Raw genomic sequence first — 16,485 nt, 5'->3', positions numbered from 1 at the left:
AACGCCCCTCTCAAGTGCGAGTCCCCTCCCTTCAGGAGTGTTTTTGTATCAGGATACCTGCCATAATATTACATGCTGCAAAGCCCACCTGTCCCTCAAAGCCCTGCTCAAGTGCGAGCCCCCCCCCTTCAGGAGTGTTTTTGTATCGGGATACCTGCCATAAAATTACATGCTGCCAAGCCCACCAGCCCCTTAAAGCCCCGCTCAAGTGCGAGTCCCCTCCCTTCAGGAGTGTTATTGTATCGGGATACTTGGCATAAAATTACGTGCAGCAAAGCCTACCAGTCCCTTAAAGCCCTGCTCAAGTGCGCGTCCCCCCCCCCTTCAGGAGTGTTTTTGTATCGGGATACCTGCCATAAAATTACATGCTGTAAAGCCCACCAGTCCCTTAAAGCCCCGCTCAAGTGCGATTCCCCACTTCAGGAGTGTTCTTCTATCGGGATACCTGCCATAGAATTACATGCTGCAAAGCCCACTAGTCCCTTAAAGCCCCGCTCAAGTGCGAGTCCTCCCTCCCTTAAGGAGTGTTTTTGTATCGGGATACCTGCCATAAAATTACATGCTGCCAAGCCCACCTGTCCCTTAAAGCCCCACTCAAGTGCGAGACCCCCCTTAAAGAGTATTTCTGTATCGGCATACTTGGCATAAAATTACAAGCTGCCAAGCCTACCAGACCCTTACAGCCCCGCTCAAGTGCGAGTCCCCACCCTTCAGGATTGTTTTTGTATCGGTATACTTGGCATAAAATTACGTGCGGCAAAGCCCACCAGTCCCTTAAAGCCCCGCTCAAGTGCGAGTCCCTCCCCCTTCAGGAGTGTTTTTGTATCGGGATACCTGCCATAAAATTACATGCTGCAAAGCCCACCAGTCCCTTAAAGCCCCGTTCAAGTGCGAGTCCCCCCTTCAGGAGTATTTTGCATCGGCATACTTGGCATAAAATTACATGCTGCCATGCCTACCAGACCCTTACAGTCCCGCTCAAGTGCGAGTCCCCCCCCCCTTCAAGATTGTTTTTGTATCGGGATACTTGGCATAAAATTACGTGCTGCAAAGCCCACCAGTCCCTTAAAGCCCTGCTCAAGTGCGAGTCCCCCCCCCCCTTCAGGAGTGTTTTTGTATCGGGATACCTGCCATAAGATTACATGCTGCAAAGCCCACCAGTCTCTTAAAGCGCCGCTAAAGTGCGATTCCCCCCCCCTTCAGGAGTGTTCTTGTATCGGGATACCTGCCATAAAATTACATGCTGCAAAGCCCACCTGTCCCTTAAAGCCCCGCTCAAGTGCGAGTCCGCCCCCCGCCCCCTTCAGTACCCGCCTTTTTCATGGCGTGAAGTCGCATGGGCCCTGCCCTAGCGGATTAGTCGCGAAACGTTTTGGAAGGGTCGCGTGCGGGGCCGCGAACCAAAAAGTCATCCGACAAAAGAAAGCCCTCGGATGCGCGCTGCTGCAAACACTCGTGTCATCTACCGCGTTGAAACTTCACTATTAGCTTACCCGCCGTGGTTGCTCAGTGGCTATGGTGTTAGGCTGCTGAGCACGAGGTCGCGGGATCGAATCCCGGCCACGGCGGCCGCATTTCGATGGGGGCGAAATGCGAAAACACCCGTGTACTTAGATTTAGGTGCACGTTAAAGAACCCCAGGTGGTCTAAATTTCCGGAGTCCTCCACTACGGCGTGCCTCATAATCAGAAAGTGGTTTTGGCACGTAAAACCCCATATATTATTATTCACTATTAGCTTGACCTCGGTGCGGTGCTGAAAACATGCGTAGCGCGAGACTTCAACTCCACTTTAAAACAGAAAGCGGCCACGCCTTCGTCCGAGTGGTCCGGACTACACCGTGAGCCATGTAGTTGTCGTCTGGCATTGATGGCACACACCGTCGTTGCTTAGTGGCTATGGTGCTCGGCTGCTAAACACGAGGTGCCGCGATCGAATCCCGGCCACGGCTGCCGCATTTCGATGGGGGCGAAATGCGAAAACACCCGTGTAGTTAGATTTAGGTACAAGTTAAAGAACCCCAGGTGGTCCAAATTTCCGGAGTCCTTCACTACGACATGCCTCATAATCGGAAAGTAGTTTTGATACGTAAAATTCCGTAATTTAATTAAATTTTTAGCATTGATCGCAAGCAAATTTTACTGATAGTCCATGCGTTACGCTTCGGCGGCACCCAAATATTGCGTTGCAGACGTAGTCTTTTTGCAGCGTGGGCCCTCACTTGCTGGTAGTGGCAACGCATGCCTGACTTCACGTATACTCATTTAATGCGCGGTAACACTAGGTCGATACGAGACCGACAAGACGCTCACGCCAACGATTGACCGACTATTCACCACAGTGTGTCACTGAAACCATCATACCCGACCGACAATGATGCAGCCATATACAACGTAATCGATGAGCGTGAGTTGTACTGCGACGGGCTTCGCGTCGACGGCACCGACAAAATCAGCGTGCCAAGCATCGTGCGACCGAACCTGGCGGCATCGGCCGTGGAACCGACAACACAATAGCGACAGCGTCTCCACTTGTATATATTATTAGTCGCACTCAAAATGAGTCAAAAATGCCTATTCAGTTGAAATGCACAAGCTTCAACCCTCTCAAGCAGCGCACACGATGCTTGAGCCAACGTTGATATTGTTCATCAAAGGTTAAACCTGGTGCCGTCGACTTTGCGCACCCGCTACCGGTGGTCCTGAACTGAAATGTGAGCAGTTAGCATGAAGTAAAGTGACGATTTGAAATGAACTACACTACACTCACTTCGCACTGCGCGTACACAAAAAGCGGCAAGCGGCGACATAGCGCTGCGCCCTCTGTACGTCACCGTACCTCTAGGCTGCCGATCGCATTCGCTACGTAGATGGGTGGGTCTGTGCGTGTTCTGCTGATACATTTGTCAATTTCAGAGAATCAATGTTTATCTGTAATCAGCAATAAATTAACATTGATGGCCCATAATATGCGTATCTGGATCACAGTTGCCGTTGTGCAAGTGGTTCGGCCGCTCATATTGACTCGTCCCAGGGAGGAACGGGCCACATATGCGCAGATATGTATGCTTTGCTACCTTTCGACATTATTTCATACCAGCGATGCATCTTTTCCACAATATTTTACGTTAACAACGATCTGTCCCCGCAGGGGCGTCTGCGACAGCAGGCGTTTGGTGTGTTGCGACACCACGTACCCGAGCACATGAGGCTTGGCCTCTCCCGCGCGTAGCCGTGCGCGGCTTAGCCGTGTCCGGGGAAAAGCGGATCCGGGGGGTTGAGCCGATGCCGGGTGTTGGACCTTTACGGCCCCTCGGCGGATGAAACACACCTCTTTGGCCTCGGCTTCACGTAGACGGCACCCCCGGACTGACCCACCCGGGGGAAATCGGCAGTCGCCTTTTCCTGTCCCCCTCTTCAATCTATTTTCTTTCCTATCTTCTTTCTTTTACTGTCCTATCATCTCTTCTCTTCCGTCACTTCCTAATTTCCTAGGGCGGCTAGGGTTAACCTTGTGTGTGTGTGGCCTCCCTTGGGTATAATATATTAGGTTATAGAGGCAATGTACGGTTGGCGCCCGGAGCCTTACGCGTTAAGTTCTGCAGCGTCCCCATGTTGGGCTCCGTGGTGGGTAGCCGCCATTGCTGCCGAAAACGAACCGAAATACCATGGGAACACCCGCATTTCCCCGCCTACTTGATCGTCACCCTCAGAAGAGGGGACGCGCCGAAGACTTCAGCACATGTTTGACCCGCACAAAGGAGACCTACCCGAAATGCCTTGTTGTACATAGCGAGAACGCTGAAAAACAAGCCAGACTCATTTCACCATTCATAGTTTCAAAATCTTTGACCGAAGGAACAAAAATGGCAAGCGGGAGACCTTCTTCTTGAGATCCCTAAAAAAAATCACTACGAGAAGCTAGGCACTCTGGTGACATCTGATAACATACCAGTTTCTATTACACCACACCGATCAATGAATAGCTCACGCAGAGTCGTGTCAGAAGTACACCTTCAGGATTTGACAGAAGCTGAACTCCTGGACGGGTGGAAAGATCAAAATGTGACTGATGTAAAGCGAATTATCCTTAGACGGGACAACAAAGAAATTCCGACCAAACACCTCGTCTTAACATTTGCATCTAGCGTTCTTCCGGAAACCGTTGAAACAGGATACATTAGGTTAACAGTCCGACCATATATTCCAAACCCTAGACGTTGTTTCCAATGCCTAAGGTTTGCCATGGCTCGCAGAGCTGCCGTGGTAAAATAACTTGTGCAAAGTTTGGAGTTCAGGGCCACCCCTCCGACAACTGCAGTGGCACACCTCACTGTGTGAACTGCAGCGGTGACCACCCAGCTCACTCATGCTCCTGTCCGAACTGGAAGAAAGAAAAAGAAATAATCACCCTCAATGTCAAAGAAAACATTTTGTTTAAGGAAGCCCGTAAGAGGTGCTTACCGTTCCACAGCACACCTTATGCTGATGCGGCGCGTCGGGGGGCAGCGTCGCAGCGGCCATTGCCAAGTGCCGAGCCCGCGTACAGCGAGCAGGTACCTTTGGCTCCTGCCCCCAGGGTGGAAGTAGGTAAGCCTACCCCATCCAACCAGCAAACAGGCCAGGCTACCCTTGGGTCGCCGGCCCCACAAGAGTTATCTGCGGCAACCTGCGCTACACGCAGCGATCCCGCAGGACCGATAGTGGCCACGAAGCTGGGCGCAGCCGAGGCTGCCCCAACCTCCCTGGTCCCTTCCAGCGCTGGCAACAGCCGGCGCAGCCAAATCCCACAGGGAGCCCCATCGACCTCCGGGCTGGTGGGCGCAGGGATCTTGCCTTCCAAGGTGAAACTCTCCCGAAAAACTTCTCGCTCGCAAGAGCGCGTGTCCGGCGCCTCACAAGAGGCAGTGGACACACCTATCCTCACGGCGCACCAAGCGCCTAAGGAGCGGCGAGGCTCCCTCGGACGCTTCAGAAAAGGGAAACCCCCGGTTACAGGGCCTCGAAAGAGCTCTGTAACCTAATGCATCACGTCTGTTTCTGTATACACAGCACCAATTTACTTTAAATATGGATACACAAATCATTCAATGGAACGTCAGAGGTCTTCTGAGAAACCTTGATGATGTACAAGAACTCATCCACGAACACAATCCAAGAATGCTGTGTTTACAGGAAACACAATTAAAACCAAACACACAAACTTTCTTCGACAGTAAGTTACTTTTCGCAACGATTGCGATGATGCTATCGCATCATCGGGCGGTGTTGCCATTGTAATTCAAAAAAGCATAGCGTGTCAATGTTTACAGCTACGAACGGCCCTTGAAGCAGTGGCGGTTGGAGTAGTTCTGCTAAACAAACATCACTATTTGCTCGCTTTACATACCCCCACATTACAAATTGAACAAACATGAATTTCGGTCCTTTATAGATTAATTGCCAGAACCTCATGTTGTTGTTGGCGATTTCAATGCACACGGCTACCTTTGGGGCGACCCTAGTATTAATGCGCGAGGACGTCTTGTTGAGCAGTTCCTATTTTCTTCTGGTGCATGCCTGCTGAATAAAAAGGAACCCACATATTACTCTCTTGCAAACAGAACCTTTTCTTCAATAGATCTTACCATAGTTTCCCCGTCTATACAGCCTGAACTTGAATGGGAAATTACCAACAACCCTTACGGCAGCGACCACTTCCCCATACTACGAAGAACGTCTAAAGAAAATGAATATCCTCCTCCACAGGCTCCTAGGTGGAAGATAGATACAGCCGACTGGGAGAAATTTCAAACTCTCACTAGCATCTCATGGGCTGATATGTCTTCTTTAGAAATTGATGCTGCTGTGGAGTATTTTACAGCATTCACAATAGATGGCCGTGGCCCCCAAGACACCCATCGCGCCGGCGCGCGCAACATGGCGGACGCCGCGGTCGATCTGTGAACACCGCGGCCGGTTCGTGTGTGTGAAGGGGTTCCCTTGAGTTCTCGCGTAACAGAATTATGTTTTCTCGTAAAGTCAAATTACAATCTAGAGCTATCATGTCTGTAGGTTGTATGCAAGTCATAGTTTACGATTTTTTCTGCGTATGTTAGCTTGAGAAATTCAACTAGTTCAGTCAGTTCCTTGCATCATATGGAAGGCTTCGAAACTTTATTGCCGATGTGACGACCGACGCAGAACACCGGGCTTTCTGCGACACGGGCTCCTTAACGCTATCGCGTTAAAATTATTCGCGATCCATGAAACTCGCAACCGATGCGCACTCAACGTGGGCGCAGGTACAGAAAGCAACCGGCGAATACCCCGGCACCCTTCCAAAACGTTTCCCGAGGCGTGCGGCCGAGAGTAGCACAGGAAAATGAAAAAGGCGGATTGTTTTTGTATCGGGATACCTGGCACAAAAGGACGTGCCGCAAAGCCCATCTGCTCCTCAAAGCTCCGGTAAAGTGCGAATCGTCCCCCTTCAGAAATGTTTTTTGTACCGAGATACCTGGCATAAAAAGACGTGTGGCAATATCTGCCGCCCCCTTAAAGCCCCGGTCAAGTGCGAGTCTCTCCCGCTCCCCCCCCCCTCCCGCCCCGACCCAAGAAAAGAAAAAGCCTGGCGGCAAAGCAACTTGTGATGGTGAAGCCTTCTCAGTCGGGAAACCTATGATCAGTAACTACGTTCGCATGACCACGACAAATTTGGGTAGAGTCGGCCTGTCGAGAACCCGGTCGTCGAGTTCATGTAAACGAAAGTGCTACGGGCCGAGCGAACGGCGGGCGAGTTCGGTCAAACCCGCTTGCAAGGGTTGAGTTGACTCGCCCAACCCGCTTGGCATGATATGCACATGTAAACGCGACCTGGTCATTATGGGCCATCTGCAGTTCTGACTCGACTTGGTCGAGTCGAATTCATGCAAGCAAAGCTGAGACAGGTTCGGAATGTAACGGAAAGTGCCCTTCAAATAAACAAACGTGTTCATGCGTCAGAAATTGCCTCGTCCGGATGTCCCCTTCTTTCATTCCCCTTTGTATTATTGTCTCTTCCTTGACCTTCCTCTGGGAATCCTCTAGTCGAGGAACTCCTCGCCCTGCTGAAGAAGCTCTTGTTCGTGAGCGTGGCAGTGACACTAAAGTCCATAAGTGATCAGCCTTTCGTCGCACATTTAAATTTGATTTCGACGAATTCAATGAGATCAGAAAATTAATTCGGTAATTGGGAAACTCCATTTATTTGAAAACACCTAACACACTTGTGCGAATATATTTATTCAAGAACAGAAAAAAAGATGCGAGTGTCGTCTGCGTACGCACAGCAAGCCGTAGACAGCGAGCCCTTTTAGCGTTTCTTGTGTTCCTGCGTAAAAGTGACAGACTTTATTAACAGGTCACTGTCGTTCGTCACCTGAACTGACTCTGCATATACCATATTTTTTTAATAATTAACCAATACCATTCACACCCACCCCGCACACACACACAAAGCTTCGTTATATAGCGCGAGATGTAGAGTTCACTTCGTTGCTTCGAGGTCTTAAGCGCGTTAGGTTCTATCAATGTGTAGGGGATTTTAAAAAATCACCGACGATTTCGATACTCCCTAATGCGAAGTTTTAGCGCAGCTCCATACGTGTTTTCATTTCGCGATATATCGCCTGGCGGGGACACTCTCTTGCGGCAGGTTGCAAACGGAGCGAAGCATGGCGTGATTGCCTCGCTGATCGAAAGATCGCGAGAGGCAGAGCCTGGGTGACGCGTGGGCGCGATTCACAGCAGCTACGGCGGACAGACCTCCCCTCATGCATATACGGTATTGCTGGCGCCATCTCGTAACCATCGTCGCCGCAGAGCCCGTCTTGCGCGGCACTATGTTTTATGCGAAGCATATTACTAGAGCTCAACCCAGCTCCTCAGGCGCGGCGGTGTCGCCTTCAATGACCTTTAGTGACCCCATGCCATACCACGTGACACCGTGACGTCACGACAGAGGAGAAACGGGGCTCCAACTCGCGCCGTCGCTCGCGGCGTCGCGGCAGTATATAAGCAGCTGCGCTTGTTTCTAGGTGGCTTTGGCTCAACTCTTGCAAGATGGGCTGGGTGGGAATGGAACCAGGGTCTCCGGAGTGTGAGACGGAGACGCTACCACTGAGCCACGAGTACGATGCTTCAAAGCGGTACAAAAGCGCCTCTAGTGAATGCGGTGTTGCCTTAGAAACGAGCTGTCTCTAAGGCTCAGGCGTGCGTCGCTTGCTCAGGCGCACATTTCGTTGCCGCGCCGAACACTGCGTTGCTCGACGCTCACCGCGTCCAATGCGGGGCGCGTAGTCGCTGCGCCGTAGCCCATTGTCTTACACCCCTTGGCGGGTCGACGGGAACGCTGTCGCGTTCCACTCTTGAAGGCGAAGCAGAGTAACGCATGAGTTGTTTCTTCGTCTAGCCGAACCAAATATAGCCAAGCAACAGCAGTTCACCAGGCTAAACAGTGGTTCAACAACTAAAATAAAGGCTAGTATGCTTCGCATCCTGGGCTTAACCTTAGCTAAGCCACAGCCATTTTTTCTTCTCACGCTTTCGCCATACGCTCCTCCTCCTTTTTCCTCCTCGCGCTCTCTTCGCTGTCGCTGTCTTTCACGCCCCATAGCGCTCCGCGTTCGCTCTTTCATTCTTCGCTGCTCTCGTTCGCTCGGTTACCAGAGACGCCGACGGCTCGCCACAGGAACGGCCGACTGCGTTCTAAAGGTACGACGAAATTGAAAAAAACTTGTTACACTGGGTTTCACATACTCGTCCCCCCTCCACATGCACACTAATTGCGGGGGGGAGGGGCGACAGCACGGGGGGGGGGGGCGGAGGTGCCTAGAACAAGTCTGGCAAATTAAAATTTCCTTTATTCCTACGTGTGTTCTGTGAGCCACATTTTACATCCCCACGCACAGCGATTTGGCTGGTCTGTGCGTTCTGCAGCACCACGCAACACGCCGTGGTCATGTGTTCACTGCAGTTGTACCAGGGTACCACCTCTTACTGCTGGGGGAATCTTTCATGGAACGATGTTCCTTCAATCGCGTGGCCCCGCATTTCGATGGGGGCGAAATGCAAAAAAAAAATGCATGTGTGCCGTCCATTGCGTGCACGTAAAGGAACCCTAGGTGGTCAAATTTAATCCCAAGTTCCCCACTACGGCGTGCCGTCATAATCATATCATGGTTTTCTCACGTAGCACCACAATTAAATTCTTAATCGCGGGTTTAAGTGCATGACTTTCTTTCTAGCCAAACGCGTTAACACCCTTATTGGTGTATGAAGGGTGCGCAGCTTGTCTTGTGGCTTTATTCTTTAGGGGCAAGATCGCATCTTGATAAATTCGTATTTAATTATTTTTGGCGACTTCGTGGCAAGTAAACATGATGGATGTGAAGCGATAGATCACACAAACACTGCGAAAAATAAACGTTAATAGTAGAGGTGGGCGAACATCAAATTATTCGAATATGAATCGAATATTGAGTCAAATATCGAATAGTCAAACGCGTAAATTTGCAGCAGGAATGGATACGGCAGTATAATTTAGTACCACACCTGTGCTAAATAGTGGAAAATGGCTAACTATCCTGAACAAAGGATGAGCCTTCAACAAAGGATTAATTATTGCCATTAAAAATACTTCATGAATAACATGTCAAAAACGTTTGAGCCAGGTTGCGATCAATCTCAAGAAAGAATGGACGTTGTATGACTATATTTCCAGACAACGCTAAATAAATGGTTGCCAGAAGAAAATGTAACTGATGGGGGGGGGGGGGGCAACTGCTGAAGAAATTGCGTGCCGTAGACACATGTAAACTGGTCGGTCGCAAAAAATAAGCCCCACCTGACGTAGCGTAAAAGATGAAATGTCTACATGACTAGACTGCCACGGACAGTAAATGACAGCGTATACAAGCAAATATCACAGGTTGACATGTATAGTGTTGCAGCTTAGGGTGACGTTAGGGCAAGGAATCCACCAAGCCCATCGATTGCTACGACAGGTTGTAGAAAATGAAGGAAAACGGGTTTATTGGCTTGGTTACATGGCTACAGTTACGGAAGCCCACTCCACGCGAGAGCAAGTTAAACGTCCGAGTTCATATCAGGACCCTCTGTCCTCACTCTCGAAAAGTATCCGCTTTTAATGCCGTCGTCTTCCCTAGGCGAGTCGTCTAGGGAATCTGAAGACTGTCCAGCAGCAAATCGCACTTCTCGACTTCGTAGCGATACATTGTCCATGCTCGCAACAACCCGCAGTAACTACGCCTCCAAAAACACTGGTTTGGAATATGTGGCAAGAAAGAAACCTGCGACTCTCAGGTCGTCGACGTTGTTCCCCTCCTTTACATCTTTCGCTCAGGCTGCCAAGTTGGAGTGAGGTGAGGGCATTTTGTGGGACCCGTCAAGAGTCGGTGTCCACGATTCATTGACGTCTGGATAAGCGCTGATGCATTGGTAGCGGTTTGACTCGTGGCAAATGCCCTATTACGCCTTTGTGGTGTTGAGAAGTAACAATAGGCTCCTGCCACGAAACTGTAAACTCGGCTTGCATTAACCATTTTGTTTCTGCATCGCTTCAAAAATTTTCGGCGTCTAACTCTTAATAATTTGCAACTTTGTTTACTGGGTAGTGAACAGCAACAGCTTTACGTTTCGACTTTGCGAAATATTTGATCATCATCATCATCATCATCATCAGCCTGGTTACGCCCACTGCAGGGCAAAGGCCTCTCCCATATGTCTCCAACAGCCCCGGTCATGTACTAATTGTGGCCATACCGTCCCTGCAAACTTCTTAATCTCATCCGCCCACCTAACTTTCTGCCGCCCCCTGCTACGCTTCCCTTCCCTTGGAATCCAGTCCGTAACCCTTAATGACCAACGGTTATCTTCCCTCCTCATTACATGTCCTGCCCATGCCCATTTCTTTTTCTTGATTTCAACTAAGATGTCATTAACTCGCGTTTGTTCCCTCACCCAATCTGCTCTTTTCTTATCCCTTAACGTTACACCTATTTGATGCGTTTCTGATATTCGAAAATACCGAATCCTTTCTTCATGAATAACAATACGAATAGTAGCTATCTGTAGTCGACTCATACGCGAAACTTAGAATATTCGCCCACCCCTAGTTAATAGCTATCACTGGGACAACCTGGTTTCAGATATCTCGGTGTCCACCAGGCGCTCAGAGTTATTAAATTGCAACAACGGCTTCTCTAATCGCAAGTTTTGTAGTTAGAGAAAAAAATATTTTAGGCCTAATGGTAAGAGAGTTAGCAACGGGATAAATCAGCACCCATAAGGGTGTAACAGTTAAAAAAATAAATTATGGGGTTTTACGTGCCAAAAGCCCTTTCTGATTATGAGGCACGCCGTAGTGGAGGACTCCGGAAATTTTGACCACCTGGGGATATCTAAGTACACGGGTGTTTTCGCATTTCGCCCCCATCGAAATGCGGCCGCCGTGACCGGGATTCGATCGCGGCACCTCGTGCTTAGCAGCAGAGCACCATAGCCACTAATCAACCACGGTGGGTGTCATCAATGCAAGACAACTACATGGCTCACGGTGTAGTCCGGACCACTCGGACGAAGGCCTGGCCGCTTTCTATTTTAAAGTGGAGTTGCCGTCTTACGCTACGCATGTTTTCGGCACCGCACCGCATATCTCGCTTGCCTTTCGTCACTTTAACGCTGAGCACCCCGTATTATGTTTGCTAAGTTAGTCATGTCGTCCGATTTTGTTTCTTTCCCTGAAAAAAATCGCAGAAGGAGCGAGCAGGTGTGTTCATCGACCGCCTTCTGTGCGCCTGCCGCAACTGGTTCAAGCAACGCGACCTCCTACTGCCAAAGTTCACCGCCGCGGCACCGGTGGAGCCACCGCCGGAGCAAAAGGATAGTCACCGGTGGGGGGCCTTCGTGAGCTTCCTGTCCGTGCTCCTGACCGCTATCCCTGGAAAAGGAAAGGCTTCGGCGGTCGCGTCGTGCCACTCCGGACACATCTTCTGCCTGGCGTTACTTCTGTGCGAGTCCTGCAAGTTCATGATACACTCGCCAGACCTGGACTGGCACACCCAGGTCGACATCCTTCTAACGTCTGTTCCCCAATATCCATAGTTTCCTACGAAAATTAAAAGACGGAAGCTCTGGGCACTATAGGGTTTAGGGAGCTTGCAAGCGTGGCTGTTCAGCCAGCACGGGAATGATGGGTATAGTACATCAATTTTTCCGAAAAAATTCGCCCATCTGGCTTCAAATGGCTTTACGACTTTGCAACTTGATGGTTTTCAACAAAACGCTTCATTAGAAATGCAACAATTCGCAGTTACTATGCGCGCGCACGCAAAGTGTTACTGCCCTCTGCCTTTACAAAAGTGTAACTCAAAGCTAGGGCCAATAACGGGAGATAAAGCGCAGTAAATAACGCCAGGAGAACACCTGAAGCCACAAGCACGAAGATCCAAGATAGAGCCGTGTAGTAGCCACTGGACAACTGCAACTCCGAAGTTCTCTCCAATAACGTTAGTATAAAACTATGTATGCCCAAATCGGCCGGGGTCGTTATTTTTCAGCGAATGATCGTTTATGCCCCGTTCCTTAGTATTGCATCGTGGTAACGTGTGGCTGCACGAAAGAAAATGCCAGGCGTCAGTGTCTCACATTTTTTTTGCAGGCTTTATTTTTTTCGCCGCATTATCAGTGTTATGAACTTATCGCTTCAAGCGGAAGACGCGCCTACAGTGCACCTGAAAATTCTTGAACGTTGTCTCCAATTCCATAGCTCAAAATGTATTCAGATCGCGCGCGTCATGAACAGTGCAGTATAGATAGTTTTCATGTGACATCCCGGACGCAGCTTCTCGTAGCACTAGTACCCAAACATGGCGACCACTACGGCGTCACTGCGCCTTGTGATCTCGCGTACGTCATGTTTTATTTTTTTTTTACGGCGAACGTTTTCATCGGATTATCACTGCTGTCGATTTGTCGCGTTTCTTGTTTACTCAGCTTCTCCGGGTACTAGTATCCTAAGATGGCGGCCACGATCATGACTTCAGCGAAAAATATCTTATCCGCAGATCGAGTGCATCCGCAGTGCGCTGAAAACTGCGGGCATGACTGCCGAGCGAGCCGCGCCCGCCCGCATGGCGGCACTGGTGGCGTGCATGCGGGACGAGTTCTCGACGCCCGATGCCTCCGCCGAGACTCGACTGGCGCTGCTCGAGCTTCTAGAGCTGCACGCTTCGGGGTGGAAGTTCTCAGCCCAGCAGCAACTGTACTATGCTGCGCACAGCGGAGTTGCGGAACCCGAGTGTGAAGATGATCCATCGCCCTTACCCCTGCCCTGCCGGACCGCCCAGTGAGATTGCACGGCGAAGCGGACACGCAGGCCTAAAGGCCAGACGTTCCCATCGCAGTCAACAGATACGTTTTTCGTTCGTTATGGATAAAATAAATACTTCTTGGCACTGCCACCTATGGTTTTGGCACCGTCTTCAATCTGATGACACCCGAGTGGCTATGGGGTTGTGCTGCGGAGCTCGAGGGTGCTGGTTCGATTACCGAACGCGGAGGCCGCATTTCTGTGGGGGTGGAATACAACGAGACTCGCTGCACTGTGCATCGGGTGCACGTTGAACGGTATATACGTGGTCAAAATTAATACCGAGCCCTCCACTGCGGCGTCCCTCGTAACCCACTGTGCACTAACTGTGCAGTTTTGGGACGTTGAATACCACAATTCAACTAATTATGTTTGATGCTACTTTACATTCTGGGAAATAATTACGAAACAACGCGGCAGCACTTTTCGAACCTGGCAAGGAACCTTTCGCGATCTGTACACAATACTGCCGCGAACATAAGCGAATTGCCACGTGCTTTTCTGCGGCATGCGCGCTCCAGGGAGCCCACGATATCTCAATAGATCACTGGTTCTCTGTGGCATTCAAGGCTACCTTTCGTCGCATTTTTTTTCCAATGATGCCATATTGAGCGCAACAGCCCATAGACGCTAGTCATTAAGCGATTGTTCATGAACATAAATTACTCCCTAGCTAAAGCACGCACGTAAACGCAACACAACGCCTCAGTGTTGCGTTTCACTGATTTAGAGAGCTTATTTTGGTTTGGATGAAGGGCACCTGCATCTCGGCGAAAGCCAACACTTTGTTTTTTGAGCTCAAGCTCCTTCAAAGAAGCGGAAGCACACCTCCTTTCCCGTTCCTTCCTCGATGCGTCAGTCTTCTCTGTTCCTTTCGCCGTGCGTTAGCCCCATGGACCATTTGAAGCATTCTCTTGGTTAGTCGTACAGTCAACGTCCGATTTTTCGGACTCCCTAGGGGCCGCGAACACGTCCGAAAAATCGGGCAGTCCAAAAAATAGTGCATGTATTTTGCTGCCCTTAAGGGCTCAAATCAGCACAGGCTCGTCCGAAAAAGCTCTGAAGGCTTCCCAGTACACTTATTAGGCCTATCGGTGCTTGAACTGCGACAGGAGACGGCGGGTGCAAGCGTGTATAATTAAGGAATACATACTGTGTACCTTGACAAATGCCCCTTTCCACGCTTAAGCTTCAAACCCGCCGTGGTTGCTCAGTGGCTATGGTGTTCGGCTGCTGAGCACGAGGTCGCGGGATCGAATCCCGGCCACGGCGGCCGCATTTCGATGGGGGCGAAATGCGAAAACACCCGTGTGCTTAGATTTAGGTGCACGTTAAAGAACCCCAGGTGGTCAAAATTTCCGGAGTCCTCCACTACGGCGTGCCTCATAATCAGAAAGTGGTTTTGGCACGTAAAACCCAAAATATTATTATTATTAAGCTTCACCACAATACTTTGCGTATGCTTCACCGCTTAACATGGCTGTACAGAGGCGAAGCTGACCTTCGAGAACCGGCATTATGCAACGCGCCGTGCTTTCCGAGCTTCGAGGTCAATCGTGAGGATTACGAAGGCAGAGTCGGTGCAATTGGTGACAGCGGCGAATTTTTTCAACGAAAAACACGGCATGGAACGGCAAGAATCTTAGTAGCGATCGTCGAAGCAGCTCGGCCTAGCGTTGCCGCTGTGATGGCTACGGCTGCCAGCGGATCTCCTTGCGATAGAACCGATTTCAGGCGACGAAATAATCAAAATGGCGGCGGTGGCCGGTTCAGACCTGCGGTCACGGCAGGAAGTCCAGAAAATCGGTCGGCGAAAGGTTCTTGCGTCCAAAATTTCAGACGCTCTATATATATTGACTTTGTGGTGTACGTGATGGTACGGCGAAGCCGTCCAAATTATCGGGCATGTACCGAAAATCAGGTGTCCGGAAAATCAGTCGACTGTACACTGGAAACTTGAACCGATGACACGCCGTCAAAGAGGATTTGTTACGATTCCTCTCTGTTACTCAGGCCAGCATTAGCGCGACTTTCGTTCCCTTTCAATAAAATTACAGCTAATTTTTCATTATGGATGCACAAATTCCCTGAGTTTTCCCTGAATATTTCGAGACTATTCAAAATCCCTTCGGATTCCCAGTTTTCCTGATAGGTAGACACTCTGACACTGCAAGCGGTGCAGCTGTCTTGACAGACACATGGAGTTAGTGCAACGCAGAAACTATTCAGTAAAAATAGTTAGTTAGTTAGTTAGTTAGTTAGTTAGTTAGTTAGTTAGTTAGTTAGTTAGTTAGTTAGTTAGTTAGTTAGTTACTTAGTTAAATGGGGTTTAATGACGCAAAAGCGGCTGAGGCTATGCTGCGCCAAACACGAGGTGTTTTAAGATCCAGTTTGTGAAGGAAAAGGCTTTGTTAATCTATATTTTATGTAAAAAGCCAGTGTCATCTAGAAACTTACGGACTTCACATAATGGTACTAGTGGATCAACACCTAAAATTAGAGCAGGGTGTAAAGGTATGTGTAGTTGATATAATTTGTGCAAAAGTGTTCAACTGTGTGTTTGTCTCCGTGCATGTGAGTAATATGTGCATAACTGTTAGTGGCTGTTGACATTTCTCGCATGTTGGTGTGTCTTCTTTCGTAAGTAATTGTGTGTGAGGTGTGTGTGCCCAATGCGTAGTCGGCATAAAACTACTTCGATGAACCGCTCCTGATGATAGCATGACTTCCACTCGCCAACTGTGGGTTTCGTGAGATGTAGCTTGTTGTCGGAACATCGGTCGCATTCACGCTGCCATTTTACCATGAAGGCTTTTCTAATTGCACGGATGCTGTCATTATATGGGAGTGTTGTGTTTGTAATTTCTTTGTGTGCTGCCATCAATGCATATCTATCAACTGCTTCGTTACCCGGTATCCCAACGTGCCTTGGGACCCAACAGAAACGAATTGACCTCCCGTATTCGTTAAAAGCCACCATGTTTAAAATGTCTCCAATCAGGGGTCCACACTCAGATTTAATATGTAGAGCCTTTAGTGTGCTTAAAGCATCTGTGTATATGACTGCATTTTTGTGTT

At 49.5% G+C, this 16,485-nt stretch overlaps 1 protein-coding gene across 2 annotated transcripts in view; it reads left to right on the top strand.

Annotated features, from left to right (window-relative positions):
* Positions 1–13,498, top strand: part of LOC142559654 (MIF4G domain-containing protein B-like) — a 73,711-nt gene extending 60,213 nt beyond the window's left edge. For both annotated transcript variants that reach the window (XM_075671223.1, XM_075671224.1), the window contains 2 exons: positions 11,793–12,101; positions 13,103–13,498. In XM_075671223.1, coding sequence (XP_075527338.1) covers positions 11,793–12,101; positions 13,103–13,387 — 594 coding nt within the window. In that variant the 3' untranslated portion in view covers positions 13,388–13,498. The remainder of the gene's footprint in view (positions 1–11,792; positions 12,102–13,102) is intronic.
* The last annotated feature ends 2,987 nt before the right edge of the window (positions 13,499–16,485 follow it).

Source organism: Dermacentor variabilis, chromosome 10 (assembly GCF_050947875.1).
Source record: "Dermacentor variabilis isolate Ectoservices chromosome 10, ASM5094787v1, whole genome shotgun sequence".
NCBI lineage: Eukaryota > Metazoa > Arthropoda > Arachnida > Ixodida > Ixodidae > Dermacentor > Dermacentor variabilis.
The sequence above is the reverse complement of the archived record's forward strand: the minus strand, read 5'-3'. Positions and strand labels throughout refer to the sequence as shown.